This window comes from Ambystoma mexicanum, chromosome 2p (assembly GCF_040938575.1).
Source record: "Ambystoma mexicanum isolate Mex_15411 chromosome 2p, UKY_AmexF1_1, whole genome shotgun sequence".
NCBI classification, from domain to species: domain Eukaryota; kingdom Metazoa; phylum Chordata; class Amphibia; order Caudata; family Ambystomatidae; genus Ambystoma; species Ambystoma mexicanum.
Genome location: NC_090923.1, coordinates 630,114,698 through 630,129,394, shown reverse-complemented (window position 1 = coordinate 630,129,394; position 14,697 = coordinate 630,114,698). Strand labels below are relative to the sequence as shown.

At 47.4% G+C, this 14,697-nt stretch overlaps 1 protein-coding gene across 1 annotated transcript in view; it reads left to right on the top strand.

Moving 5' to 3' along the window:
• UBA7 (ubiquitin like modifier activating enzyme 7) overlaps nucleotides 1-14,697 on the top strand; it is a 1,701,784-nt gene that overhangs the window by 650,409 nt on the left and 1,036,678 nt on the right. Inside the window, exon 16 of the mRNA XM_069644160.1 lies at nucleotides 7,031-7,095. Within this exon, the coding sequence (XP_069500261.1) occupies nucleotides 7,031-7,095 (65 nt within the window). The remainder of the gene's footprint in view (nucleotides 1-7,030; nucleotides 7,096-14,697) is intronic.

Below are 14,697 nucleotides of genomic sequence, written 5' to 3'. Positions count from 1 at the left end.
ACATAGCGCCCAGAAGCAACATTAAAGGACTAGATGCAGGCCCCAAGGAACTGATCACAATCGGGCCACTGCACCAGCCGGGGGAAAAAATATTTCCAGATAGGTGCTTTAGAGTACTTGCGGATCTAGACCCCATATTGCAGGGTAGTGCCCATTGGTACTTTATGGTGCTTACCTGTCATATTGTGGCATGCTGCATCCTGCCGAATTATGGATGTCTTGGGCTGATGCTGCATTGAGGCAGCATTGGGGTTCATCATTGGATGCCCCAGGAAGTGGCACCAATAGAGGAGCTTGCTGGAGTTCCTCACTAACCTCTGCCTCCTACCTACTGATGACCTTGTGTATTGCTGGCTTTGTGCTTTCGGGAACAAAGACCATTCCCCCATGTGGGCTGCATTAGTTGGATGTGTGCGCGCAACAAAGAGGTCCTCATGGGAGAAACAACTGGTGAACCTTCTGGCAGATGGAACCTTTCTTCAGTGTTCACTGTGTGATATGGCGATCATGCGCAGGAGCAGGAAATGGATTTAGGTTCATCAATGGTGGAAGTCTAAGGTACTGTTTTGGGAACATTTTGTTTGGAATGTGTGGAGCTGGACATTTAACCGGCTGAAAGGTTCACTGCTGCCTTCCAGCTAGTGGTTTCTGTGATGCTGGCTCTATCCAAGCCAGTGGGACAGTGGAGCTATGATATTGCCAGATACTTCTCATCTGGTTTGGTGCTACTTCCTCCATATCTATAGATTGTGTTGGCTTGACTCTAGGTTAAATTTAGGGTGTAGGTGTGTTGGCATCTCTGGCCTGTGTTGATAGCACATTTTTAGATCTCATGGTTAGAATGTGCCCAGTTGTAGGTAAGGATCATAGGCATGTGAGGGAGCTGATGTTAAGTAGATGCCAGGTTTGGATTGGGGCATAAAATTGTCTAGGGCAACAATGAAAAAGTCGCCCACAGTTGCAAATGGCAATTCATTCCCTTTGTGACAGACCATTTGAATAGTACCCAAGGGGGAGTTTTTTGATTAAATGTGATGCAAATTGTTCATTTTAAAGAACATTTATTCAGTCACACTTGTCAAAACGACTAGCTGCATGGTGAAGTAACTGTGAAGAATTCGATCATCCGCACAGGGAGAGTGGACTTTTAAAAAAAATGTTAATAAGGAAAAGGAATGATGGGAGGCCAACCTCTGAGGACTGTGTGAGGCCATTCCACACACAGTCCATTTGCTACTCGCACAAAATGCATAGTCGCATGTACTCTGGGAAGACACAGCCTACAGGCGCTGTCTTCCCCTGTCATATTCAAGTGGAATGTGACAGCCCCGGGTACATCAAAGCAGCTCAAGGAGGTGGAATGCACACCTTCCTCCAGCATGGGAAGCCTAATTTAAATATTAAAGGCCTCATGCATCTGCTTTCCTTTGTCCTCTGGCTGGTGGCAGTTCATACTAACCAGAGATAATTGATGCAAGCCTGAAGGGACTTGGTTGCCGGAATAGACATCAGGAAAGACAGGGCTAACACTGCTTTCGTAATGCAATGTGTCAACTTGAAGCTAGTTGCCACCCCTCTTTTCGAAAGGCAGTGAAATGCATGTCTGGTGCCACAATTTACCATAGGCAAACCCCTGCAGAGCTGGCCCCTTTCAGAGGGGAGAAGTATGTGATTTGGGGGAGGCAAGAAGTCTTCTCCCAGCACAGACTTCAAGGGAACCCTGCACTTTATTCAAGAGTCACGGAGGGCTCAGTTAACCAGAGAGACACTTTGATCTACAACAGACAAGGAGATGGGTGGGTCTTAGGTATATGTTGTCACCCCCTTGTCTGTCCTGTTGCAGAGCACTCTGGTCCTGGCATCATGCATAACAGAAGATTGTCTCTGAAATGTTTTGCTCTGAATCAGGGCACAAAGGCAGTGTGCACTGTCCATGGGAAACATACATATTGTTTTTATAGAGTGCTTCTAACCATGCTTCACAGCACTTAAGTTAAAACTTAACACACATTATAACCCCGAATGAAAAGGTATTGGGCCCTTCTTGGGCTTGAACATGTTATCTGCTGAGGGAGCACAGACCTCAACAAGTACCTAACACAAGGAGCGATCTGTCCTACAGTTCAGTATGGGCTGTGTAGATGTGGCTCACTAGTGACCAGCCATTGACCATCAATCAGCCGCACACCTGTAGTACACCAGAAGGGATCCAAATAGATTGGAAACACAAACACATTTTAAACCTCGTTGTCCAATTTTGGTAGCCTGGGCGAAACGGCAGGCTCATCTCCGAAAGGTCGTGGATCGTTGGTTAGTTCCAACACAGCGAAAATACAATTTTTACCCAATGATAAAAGGGACGGTCCAGTCAAGGTTCTATAAAAATATGTACTTTACTATTATCACAGCAGACAGTTTTAGTAACACTACAAAATACAACCCACCCTGTAAAGGAATGCAGAGGGCAGACAGTTTCAAGAAGGAAAAGGGATGCACTCTGGATACTGACAGGAGGGTAGTCGGTATAGTAAAAAATCGCAAGGAAACCAAAAAAGAGTTCCCGAAAAGTTAGGGAACTCCGGTCCCCTGCACTCTATCACAGGCTTGTAGAAAGCCAAAATGTTAACAGTCTATTAAGAAGGCTTATGGTAATGTAAAGACACTTTGGTTTGTCCTAAATCCAGATACAACATTTACTGACATTTCCTTCTATAAATAAACAATACATGTATAAACATCTTCTTGAGAAATTATTTTTTTCATAAAACATAAATCTTTATTCATGCAGTGACCCAACACATTTCGAGGTATCTTCTCTTCATCAGAGGTCTTGAAGCAATTATATAATCTACAAATTATCAAAATCATAATATTCTATCCATATCTTCATGAATTTTGTCATACTATTCTGTTCAAAAGTAACATATAAATGAAAATTGATAATGTAGTCTTCCTGCGTAGAAAAATTGTCACTAACTGTATGTCTCAGCATTTTTAACATATAAAGAACAAGCATAATCATGCTGAAAAAGTCATTGTAGTAAGCCTGTTCGTTAATGAGCCTGAATAAACGATTATTCAGAGTAACATATATCATTAAACAAACCACACAATTCCAGTCAAACCATAAATTGACAATAGCAGTAATACGACTTCAAAGTGTCCCCAATCTTGCTGGACTCGATTTTCTACCAAATTTCACAAAGCAACATTTTTCAATGTCCCAACCAGTCAACCTAGAAAGATGATATTACAGTTACTGGGTAAGGGTACCCCCACCTAACAGGAGTCTGCCGAGCAAAGCTGGACGAAAAGTTGCAGGCTGGCCTACACGGTGGCTCAGGGTCTGGAATCATCTCAGTGCTGGTCTGCGGTTCTGAAGCACTGGTCGAGACATCACAGATGGCGTTAAGCAACTGTGTCGTAACAGCGGTCAGCGTTGCAGTCAACGCTGCTACGAGCACGAGGGACTTGACTGGCTCGAAAAATGTCCTTTAAGGTGGACGTCAGTAGATCTTCATTGATGCGCTTCTCCCAGCTTCTTCACTGGACTTGTGTGGTCCTTTAAGGTGGACGGCCCAAAGCTGCCTTGTCCTTGGTGTTTGCTTCAGAGACTCTCTGACACTTCTCAACTAGGAGGCTTGCTGCAGAGCCGAGCAGGGCACGCTGTGTGCTGGATTGGGTACCTGTTATGGAGCTATTGGAGGGTCCTCTGGATTCGGTATCGCCCTCTGTTCCGTGGGAGATGTTTAAAGGTGGGATCTTGCTTCCCTCTTGGAGGTCCTGAGCTTTCTTCACTGGTGGGAGATGTAAGGCAGACTTACAGGGTCCAATGATGAGTTCTTCCTTCTGCTTCTGGTGAAGCCTCCAGATGGTCTGCCAAAAGAGGGCCTCGGCTCTCTGCCCTCTTTTAAAGCTAAATGGACCAAAGTGATTGGTGTAGGCTAAGCCTACCTTAATGAACCAATCCTGGGTCCCCACCAACAATCTCCTGTATGTGTTTTGTCATAACCAGAATGCTTTGCAACAGAAATGGTAAAGGGGTGAAAACATGTATTACTAAATCCCACCCATCTTCCTGTCTGTTGTGGATCAATGGGTCTCTCGAGTTAAGAGAGCTCTCTGTGGTTCCTGATTAAAGCGGCTGGTCTCCCTTGAAGCTGCGGCGAGACCAGGCTGTCTGGCTCCTTCAAACCACATACTCCTACCTTATGAATGGGCTCCTCCTGTAGGGAGGACTATTGTAAACACACAGTACAAGACATGACATTTCACTGTCAATCGATACTGAGGGCAGAAGCTGGCTTCAGGTTGACACAGTTGCATTTGAAAAGTTGTTGAGGTTTCCTGTCTCCTTTGTTAGCCTCTGCAGCCAGACCCCATGTGGGCCTGTTTGAATTACTCTGTGATTAGTATGTGAATCGCTGTCACAAGCTGCACAGCTCAACAAAAGGACAGGGCGGATCAATAGAGCCTTTGTTATTTAATTAGGCTGGCCATGGCAGGGGGACGGTTTGGTCCTCACCCCTCTCGAGATGGATTGTGCACTCCTCCTGTCATATCCCAACTAAATATGACAGTGGGGACTGCATCTGTAGCTTGTGTCCACCCATGCTACACAGGTCTATGCGTATGTTGTGCGGTGAGAATAAGAAAATGTGTGTGGATTAGCCCCACTCATTTTCCAGAGGTTGATCTACCATTCAATTTCATTTAAAATTTCAAAATAAAGCCCAGGCGAGCGCACACCCACCGTGTGGATCGTCAAATTCCTCCCGGAAGGTACTGGAGAAAGTCCCAGAAAGATAAGCTAATGGTGTTTTTAATTAATTCATCTGTGGTTTGAGAGAGGAGGGGGGCTGATGGTAGGTTGGTGGTAATCACATGCATGGAGGCAGCCCTAAACCATCAAGTGGCCAGCCCTGGAGTCTATGATGCTGCTGACCCACCAGGCAAATGCCCGACCTGTTTAATGGCCAGTCTGCCCCTGCCTAGATCAACTCTGATGCAGAAATGCATTCTAAGAATATTTATTTAACACAAAGGCAACTTTTGCCCTTGTGCTCATGCCACGTAAAATTGCACTTGCACTGGTGCACATTTTGTGTAGTCAGGTAATGCGAGCCCAGGAGTTTGCACAGCTGCACAGGTAGAAACAGGCAAGGATGGATTTCCATTCTTCTGAACGTGCACCCCCAGGCTGCACTATATTTATGTAAAAGTGCCATTTCTGATTTTGCTCATTTCCTGGTGCTCATCCACACACTGCTGCTATGTTCTTTTGCTGAAGTAAATTACAGCGTGGAGATTTACTTAGCCACAATTACTTTGATTTATCTCGCAGCTACTACCACCCGCACCCCAAACTATACCCTTTACCCTTAATATACATATTCCCCCCACCCCCCAAATCGAAGTAATGTATTATGTTGTAATTTACTGCGTCAAAAGAACGGGACACCCACACATGTATTTTTGAGAATGCCAAACTTTGCCCAACTCTGGTTTGCACTAACACAAGCCATACTTTCCGTGGTCTGCGGCGACATTTTGTAAATTGGCCCCAGGATGTTTACTGAGCCATAACGAGGAGAATGTTAACCATGGGAGCTGCGCGATGCGCTTTTCTCTTGACCTGTCCCTAAAGTGGACATGTATTAGCTATGACATGTGGAAGAAATCCCATCCACCCGGTGGCAAAGGCCTCGGAATGATATCTCTGGAGAGGGGAAATCTTTTCCAGACGTGCTGGGAGAGAGGGATGTTTGTGCAAGACCCTAGAGCTGCGAGCCTTTCCCACCGCTGAGGCTCGCCAGGCCTGGTCACTGACCCAGCAGAGCTCGCCCTTGGAGAAGCCATTATCTCCCCACTTCCGCCTTCCACTCCCCCAGGAAGAGACTCCGCGCCCTGCGCACGAGGACAGTATCACCACCAAGGAGTCCACATGAAAATCTGCTTGGGAAGCAGAGTGAATAATGCTGCTTGAAGCACAATGCATATTATTCTTACTTGGCAGTACCAGAGGCACAACCCACAATTCAACTAATATAGACTCAATTCTGAATTGTGTTACCCCTCCCCCCTTCCGCTTATTTAATGTGAGGAAGCAGACACTATTATGGGCCTCATTACGAGTGTTTGGCGGTCCGGAATTAAGGGTGCCGGTAGCAACGTATCAGCATCCATTTCGTACCGCCACACTACAAGTCTGGGGGCGGGCGCAACGGCAACCGCCCTCAGAGTTTTCAGGGAAGCACCGGCACTGTTAGCGATGGTGCTTCCGTCGAGACTAACATTTACTGGCACCTCACCTCCCGATCCGCCGGGACTTGTAATGTCCTGGTGGCACCGGGATGTCAGGTGCCGGTAAAGTGTTGCAAGTCTGGCGGCAACCCGCCTGTAGCACCGGCGAGTTACCGCCAGGCACGTAATAAGGCCCATTATGAGTTGGCAGGTACATGATACAAATGCTGGTAATAACGTTTAACCGTCACTTTTACCAAACCGGGCAACTACAAGTTTGGGGGTTGGGATGAAGGATTTACCTCCAGCGAAAAGCTGGAAGTAAATCCAACCCCTGTCGGCTAAAACTGGCAGAAGAATTCCCCCATGAAGTCCTATGGAATTGAATTCCATGGAATGAAGATTTACCTGCGTTTCTTTTATTTGCTGAGTTTTTTTATCAGCACACATCTTAATAGTAATCATAATGCCGTCCTGGTGGCCTAACTCATTTAGCCCACCTGAAGCCACACAGGCTACGCTTCTGTTCCCAAAGCTTCATGGCCAGTTGCTCATTTCTAACATTGGGAAGACGACTTATGTAAGTTTATTTTACTCACTTTATCTTGACTCATTCAACTGACTTTAGATGACAGCATCCCTTATTTGGTACTTTTGCATCTCCCTGATTGGACAGTAGATCATGCTAAAGTGGCACCAGGCTGGTCACCTGGGAGATGGGCAATGCTGTGTCTGTGACGCTAGTCCTGTGTGTGTACTGATGTCCGCTTCTTTTTGCCTCTTCTAGTGGGCACGGGATGAGTTTGAAGGTCTATTCAAGCAGCCGGCAGAGTCCGTCAACCAGTACCTCCAGTAAGTGGCTTGATTATTCTAAATTATAAAGTAATTGCGGGTCGATTCTGTGGCAAGGTACATCTGTGTGTCTTTTTCTCTGACTTTATGTTGATGTTTGCCTGTGTTTGCCAGGATTTTATGTTGCAGTGCAGTCTTGCCACACATGGCTATAGTGGTAGACAACAAGTCAATATTCATCGGTAGCCATGAAAAATCAGATTTCATTGACCACTAAAAATCCTTTGAATAAAAGCTGGTCTAGGGATGCAACACCTTCCTGTCTCTACTTTCAGACAGGAAGTGGAAACCATCCAATCCCCATTGCTCGCTCCTGACATTGCCAAGCATCTCTGGCCTCGTACCATGAGCCGGATTAGCCGTGTTTGACTTTGATGCTAAAGACTGCTTGTTGCGTATAGAAGGCCACCATGTTTAGATGTCATGTTCCCTGGAGCACTTATGCCATGGGGTTGCTGCAAACTGGGGTGGGATTGCCCTTCTTGAGCTTGGGCAATTCCTGGGTTTGCAGTGATTTTAAGGGTCCCCAATCTGGTGTGGCAGCAGTTGGTTGTGTGTGCATGTGAGCATGTGCATACGCTTGCAGACGCCCAGCTAACATTGCCTCTTCTAAACATGACTGCCTCTGAAGGACAAGCCCATGCATTACCTATCCACGGAAGGACCCCGGCATAACCAGTGATCCCGGCCTCGTGCACTATCTGACCTTTACTCATGGTGCATTTGCTAGGGAGCCTCTAGCACTGGCATGTGGGCTCTCCTATATGCTAGCAGGAAGCAGTGGTGCCATGACGAGAAAAGTCCTTTGTATGGTGCCCACCATTCTCTTATTAGTCAGGATCACATTTCGATCCACGACCAGATCCTAAGCGACCCTTATCAATATACAAAAAATGATTGTTTTCTAAAAACACAGCAATATGTCTGAACGTATGCATGGGATTTATAAAGTGTAGGCCTAGCTGGGAAGCAATAGAGTTCTTTACACAGGGGACGCACCTATGGGGCAATGGAGTTCTGTACATAAGGGACGCACTCAGTGGGCAATGTAGCATGTACATAGAGGACACACCTTGGGGGTAATTTAGCACTATACATAGGTGACACACCCGTGGCCAATGTAGCAATGTACCCAGGGGACACAGTCGAGGAAAGATAGCACTTTACATAGAGGATTCACCCAGAGGGCAATGTAGCACATACATAGGGGACCCAACCGGAGGACAGTGTAGCACTGCACATAGAAGACGCACACAGGGGGCAATGCAGCACTGTACATCAAGGATGCACCCCGGGGGCAATGCAGCACTGTACATAAAGGACGAACCCAGGGGACAATGTAGCACTGTACATAGAGGACGCACCCAGGGTGCAATTCAGCACTGTACATAGAGAACACACCCAGGGGGCAATGTAGTCATGTACACAGGAGATACACTTGGAGTAACATACCACTTTACATAGAGTAGTCACCTAGGGGGCAATGTAGTACGTACATAGGGGACTCCACCAGAGGGCCAATGCAGCACTGTACATAGAGGACGCACCCAGGGGGCAGCATAGCACTGTACCTAGGGTATGCACCCAGGGGGCAATGTAGCCATGTTCATGGGACACACATAGGGCAAGATAGCACTTTACATAGAGGATTCACCCAGGGGGCATTGTAGCACATACATGGGGTACTCACCCAGGGGGCAACGTAGCACTGTACACAGAAGCACCCCGGGGGTTACACCGGCAATGATTGTAAATCACCACCTCAAAGACATAAGCAGAAGCTGGTGAACATGTCCTGGCAGATATGGATGGTTGGAGGTAGACACACTTCAGACACTCGGAGGACTTCAATTCACTGTTGAACAAACCAGCAAAATATATATGACTATGATGCTGGGGTACAGGGGTACAGGGCCACTCTCACGAGTGCGCGGGCGCTGGCAATGGTTGCCGAGGATCAGATCTTTGAGCCTGCATAAGACACGCAACATGGGTCTCTGTGCTTGGACGCCAGAGTGATCCACACCGCAGGTTCTCAATGGTCACACATGCCAGGTGTCCTCATCAAGCACTGCTAGACTAAATCAAGCAAGCTCTTCCCCTCACCTGGGGCACCCACATACATCTGGAAATGGCTCATCCCAAGCATGGAGCATTTAGGGTGAGTGGATGTGCCGGTCATTTATCATCTACTTCTTATCTGACTAGAAGCTGGAGCCGCAGGGTAGCTCTCCAGTTGCCTCCCGTATCCATGGGATAAGTATTCCCCATGGAAGGCAAGCAGCACATCTGCTCCCATCGGCCCAGAGCAATTGGACGCCGCCACAGAGGGGGCAGAGTACATTGACCATGGCGTGTCCTCATTCCCGAGAAGTCCACTTGAGCAGTAAGAATACCCCACTAAGAGTAACACCTACGGATCACGCTACTGTATTGCAGTGACGCTTTCCGTGCCTTAGAGCTGTCTTACTTAAGCCATAAACCCCGAGGGCCTGGGCTTTACCGGGCCAGTTGGAAGCACAAGCGAAGAGAGGGCTTGTTTACTGGGATGCTAATCGTTTTTTAAGTTGAGAAATACCACTGTTGCCGTTTCTCAACGTAAAAAAAAAAATACCAACAGAAATGGCTGACATGGATTAGGGAGAAAAAAACGATACGTAGTCCCTTCTCCCATTCCATGCCAGCCTTTGCCACGATGGAGAAGCGCTGGCGAGGGACAAAGGAGCACAATGTAAGTGGGACGGGGTGGGGGTGGGTGACAGATTTTGAAATTTGGGGGAAGGAGGGAAAGGGTAGAGCCGGACAAGGTCACACTTACCACAATACTGTTGGGGAAGACGGCGGCCTCCCACTTCCGTGGAGGCTTGGACCCTGTTCTGAGCTTCCCCGGTTTTTATGTTACTTGCAGGGGCGTAGGAGACACATAAAATCTGGGGGGGACAGGGGACATCTTGGGGACTTTGCTTTATTTATTTATTTTTTGTGTTTTAGTCAAAGAACTCGACTTTTCACAAAATTGTGCTTTTTTCCACCAAATTTCAGAGACATTTCCCTCTGCCCACCCACCAAAACACTCCACCAACAACACATGTCCTACCTTCCCGCGTTCCCACAGGTGTCCCGACAAAAACGGTACCTCACATGTGTGGATGCACCTACCTCGGCGAAAAGGGAAAAGGCTAACCCACTGATGACCCCAAGCCTTTCGGCAAAGCAGATTTTGCTCATGGTGACAACCTACAGATTTGGGCCTAGGGTGTCAAAGCCACCAAGGAAAACAGGGAACCCCATGAATTCCCCAGAAGAAGACACCCCTAGTCACCCCCCTTTTCACTAAAAACATCCATGGTGGTTTAGTGACCCCCCCACACCCACCCAAAACAAGTTATCATTTTCTTTTATTTTTGTTTTTGTTTTGCCTCTTTCCTAGGGGAAGATTGTGCTAGCAATCTGCCCCCAGGGAGGGCTACATGAGATGCCCCCCCATCCATTTGGGGTGTGGGGAAGAGGGCCACCCCCCTTTCCACTAAAAACATCCATGGTGGTTCAGTGCCCCCCCAACACCCACCCAAAACAAGTTATACTTTGTTTTATTTTTGTTTTGACCCTTTCCTAGGGGCAGATGGGCACGTGTGTGGCCATCTGCCCCCCGGAGGGGCCAAAACGTACTGCCCCAGGCTTGGGAGGGGTGGCTCTGCCAATATTTGCAGTGGCCTCCCCCCACCCCAAATGGATGGGGGCATCTCATGTACCCCTTCCTAGGGGCAGAAATCTGCCCCCAGGGAAGGCTACATAAGGTGCCCCTATCCACTTAGGGTGGGGGGAGAGGGCCACCCCCCTTTCAAACACAAAAAATCCTGGTGGTCTAGTGGGTCACCCACCCCCACCCAAAACAAGTTATAATATATATATTTTTGTTTTTCCCTTCCCTAAGGGCAGATGGCACATGTGTGTGACCATCTGCCCCCAAGGGGGTGGTAAAATGTACTGCCCCAGGCTTGGGGGACGGGGTGGCTCTGCCAATATTTGCAGTGGCCTCTCCCCTCACCCCAAATGGATGGGGGTATCTCATGTACCCCTTCCTAGGGACAGAACTCTGCCGCCAGGGAGGGCTACACAAGGTACCCCCTCATCCACTTAGGGTGGGGGGAGAGCCGTCCCCCTTTCAAGTACAAAAAATCTTGGTGGTCTTGTGGTCCCCCACCCCTTCTGCCCCCACCCAAAACAAGTTATAATATATATATATTTGTTTTGCCCTTCCCTAGGGGCAGATGGGCACATGCGTGTCGCCATCTGCCCCCAGGCCGGGTTAAAACATACTGCCCCAGGCTTGGGAGGGGTGGCTCTGCCAATATTTGCAGTGGCCTCCCCCCCCACCCCAAATGGATGGAGGGCATCTCATGTACCCCTTCCTAGGGGCAGAAATCTGCCCCCAGGGATGGCAACATAAGGTGCCCCTATACACTTAGGGTGGGGGGAGAGGGCCACCCCCTTGTAAAAATCCCTGGTGGCTTGTGGATCCACCCACACCCACCCCACCCAAAACTACATTTAAAAAAAAAACTTTTTTGTTTGTTTGCCCCCCTTCCCTGGGGGCAGATGATCACCCATCTGCCCCCAGGGTATTGCCCCCATGCTCTGGGAGTGAGGGGGGCAAGAGATCCCTGCACGACACACCAAAGACATATTCTGGGGGGGATAAATGACATTACACCCCCCCCACTTAAAATTGTGGAGGGGATTTGTCCCCCCTGTCCCCCCCATGTCCTACGCCCATGGTTACTTGACACATTGACCTGAGAAAGATGAAAGGCTGGATTGGCCCCTACCTCAGATTCACACCTGGGAAGTGTAGGCTGCCTGCATTTGAGAGACAAGAGCTCACTGCCTGTGAGGTTGAAATAACCTGCACCTTATCATCAGTTGTCAAAAATGAAGGCGCCCGGGTAGTGAAAGTTAAATATATCAAGTAGGTAGCAGTGGTGTGGACTGTTTCCGTATCTGAATACAGCAACCCCTTTACCCATACCCAACGTAGGCACTTACGCCCTAGTCACGTAACTTATTTAGCTATCTAAGGTTTCATGTGTGCAACACAGAAATTATATAAATTCATCCCTCAGCTGCACTAAAAATGATGAGGGCGTTCAAATAGAAGTTTCTTATTGCGCACATCATGTATGTTCTTCCTGTAACTAGGGGTGGGTCAAATGACCACCGTCAAAATGAAATGCTCACAATTCGCCTCCAATTTGGTTTCATTTGTGGTGCGTTTTTAAAAAATGACATTTTTCCCGCTTTTCTGGCGAATTTTGTTTTTTTTTAACTCGTTTTTATACCCATACATTTCATTTTCTCCCCAACATGTCTTTTTTCTTGCCTGAAACATTTTGTAGCCCCTAAAAGAACGAAATTCCTGAAAAATAATTTCTTGGCAGGAAAAGTCTGAAGAATCCTCCAGTTTCATACTGCTGGCGAATATGGTGATGCAGTGAATTTTTCCCAGAATTCACCAATTTATCTACAGAGCAAACTTCAGACATTTTGCGCGCCCCTAACTGTAACTCCCTCTCATCCCCTAGGCACCACGGGAGAAGAGGGGTTCTGATGTCTGGGCATTTGTCGGCACATTGAATATTTACAAATAGGATTTGCCCAAAAATGTCCAAGCATTGCCCTACGTTTATTGTACACAGTTGCAGGAGAGTACACAATGCACAGAAAGGTCAGATCTGACTCCTCCTCTTTCCTAACTGAGGACAGCATTGATGCGAGGTCCTGCCATCCCAAATGTGGTTCTGTCATCTTATACCTTACATGTAGTGTCCTGTATTTGCATCTTAACATGGCAGGCCCTTTACGGCCCATCCTTTGATCCCAGCACCCAGGTGAATGCTGGTAGCCAATGCATTGGCATGTGTTCATTACGGATTCACGTGCAGGCCGGTCAGCCCTCCATAAGTGTGTAGATCACCTTTGTGAATAAGATTACATGTGCATTTAGCCGAATAAAGCATTGGATAAAGGCATGCAAGCTGGCCTTTTCTGGGACTCCGAATGAATTCTTCATGATCCGTGCCCCCAGTATTTCAGTGACATGTGGAAGCACGCCCGTCTGCTTCAGCCGGCACGGTGTAGTGGAGAAGTCGGTAAGAACATGGAGAAGTTGACCAGGCCCTGGAGCTGCATTGCGCTATTTGGTTTTGGGTCTGAGTGAATATACCTAGCGTCTCCCCCCACTTCTAGTGCCCACTGCTAGCGAATGTGACATGCACATAATCTCCAAATCAATTGGGCAACCGCAGATTTCTGGGGGGGTTGCTTTTCTCCTGAGCTCCTGCAGCTGGTGCAAGAAATACCTTAGATTTCCTGAAATTTCCTCTGTTGGGTACCTGGTCTCAATGTGTTGTTCAGGAAACTTTGCATTTCAGAAATTGGCTATAATATCTGGCCCTTCATTTATTAACTGTGTTCTGGGGTAGTCATAAGCGCCACCATGTTTTCAAGAATAACCCACGATGGATATTGGGTTGTGTTCGGTGTATGTTTTCTTCCTCAAATGTCTTCTGTAATTAAACATTCCTCAAATTATTTTGAAATACAGTGTGTCTTCCAGCGAGGCAAAGATGAACTCGATTTGTGGTAAAGGTTATTGGGCCACCACCTGTCATAGGTTAATGTTCTGCTTGTATTCTGGGGATGGGAGATCTCCCAGGTGCCTGATGGTTACCTCTAGCACCAGAACAGCCCAGCCAGTCAGATATATCTTCTCATTGGTTCCAACAGACATCAAATAGTCTTTCTTTGCTTTCACTTTCACTCTGACCTAGCGCACTGGGCGAACTCTGCAGAATACAGATGTTCTTGGATTACAAAGGCAATTTAAAACGTAGTTAACTCTTCAAGTGATCACTAAGCGTTTCTGCATATTGCTGGATCCATTCCTCAGTGAGTAGTAGTTAGGCCTTCCATGAGTTCGGCATCCGCGTACTCCTTGCACGTCACTCTGCCTCCCTGGGAGTTCCACCCTAACACAAGTGCTTCACATACATATTGCCTGGTGGACATACACAGGCAATAACTGCATGGCCTGGAGCAACACTGCCCATTGAATGGTGTGTAGAGAAACCACTGTGAAAGGGGAGTTCATCACCTTGACTAGATTAAGCATTATCCCTGTCTTCCCAGTAATAAAGAAGTCATGAGTGATCTGAGAGCGATACACGTGAAACGAGAATGAAGTCAATCCTCGTCTCACACTATGGAACTGGACATCATTGCGGAGAACCAACAACCGAGAGCTGAGTGTAGCTCAGAATCGTTTCTTGCTCTTAACAAGTACACGTTATAAGCTATACCAAGCTTGGTGTGGTTACTTCTGGTGATGTTAAACTAATTGGGTGGCTCTCTGTGCCTCGCCGGATGTTAAAAGCTCCAAAACAACTATGGCTCTGCAAATGTCTCTAGAGTTTTCCTCCCTTCGAGGACACAAGAGACCAATTTCCTTTCCAGCTCTTGGCATTTCAAATTAAATTTTAGACCAAGCTCATAACAATATGTAGCCCGCATAATACCATTTTTAGATTATCTTCCATGAACACC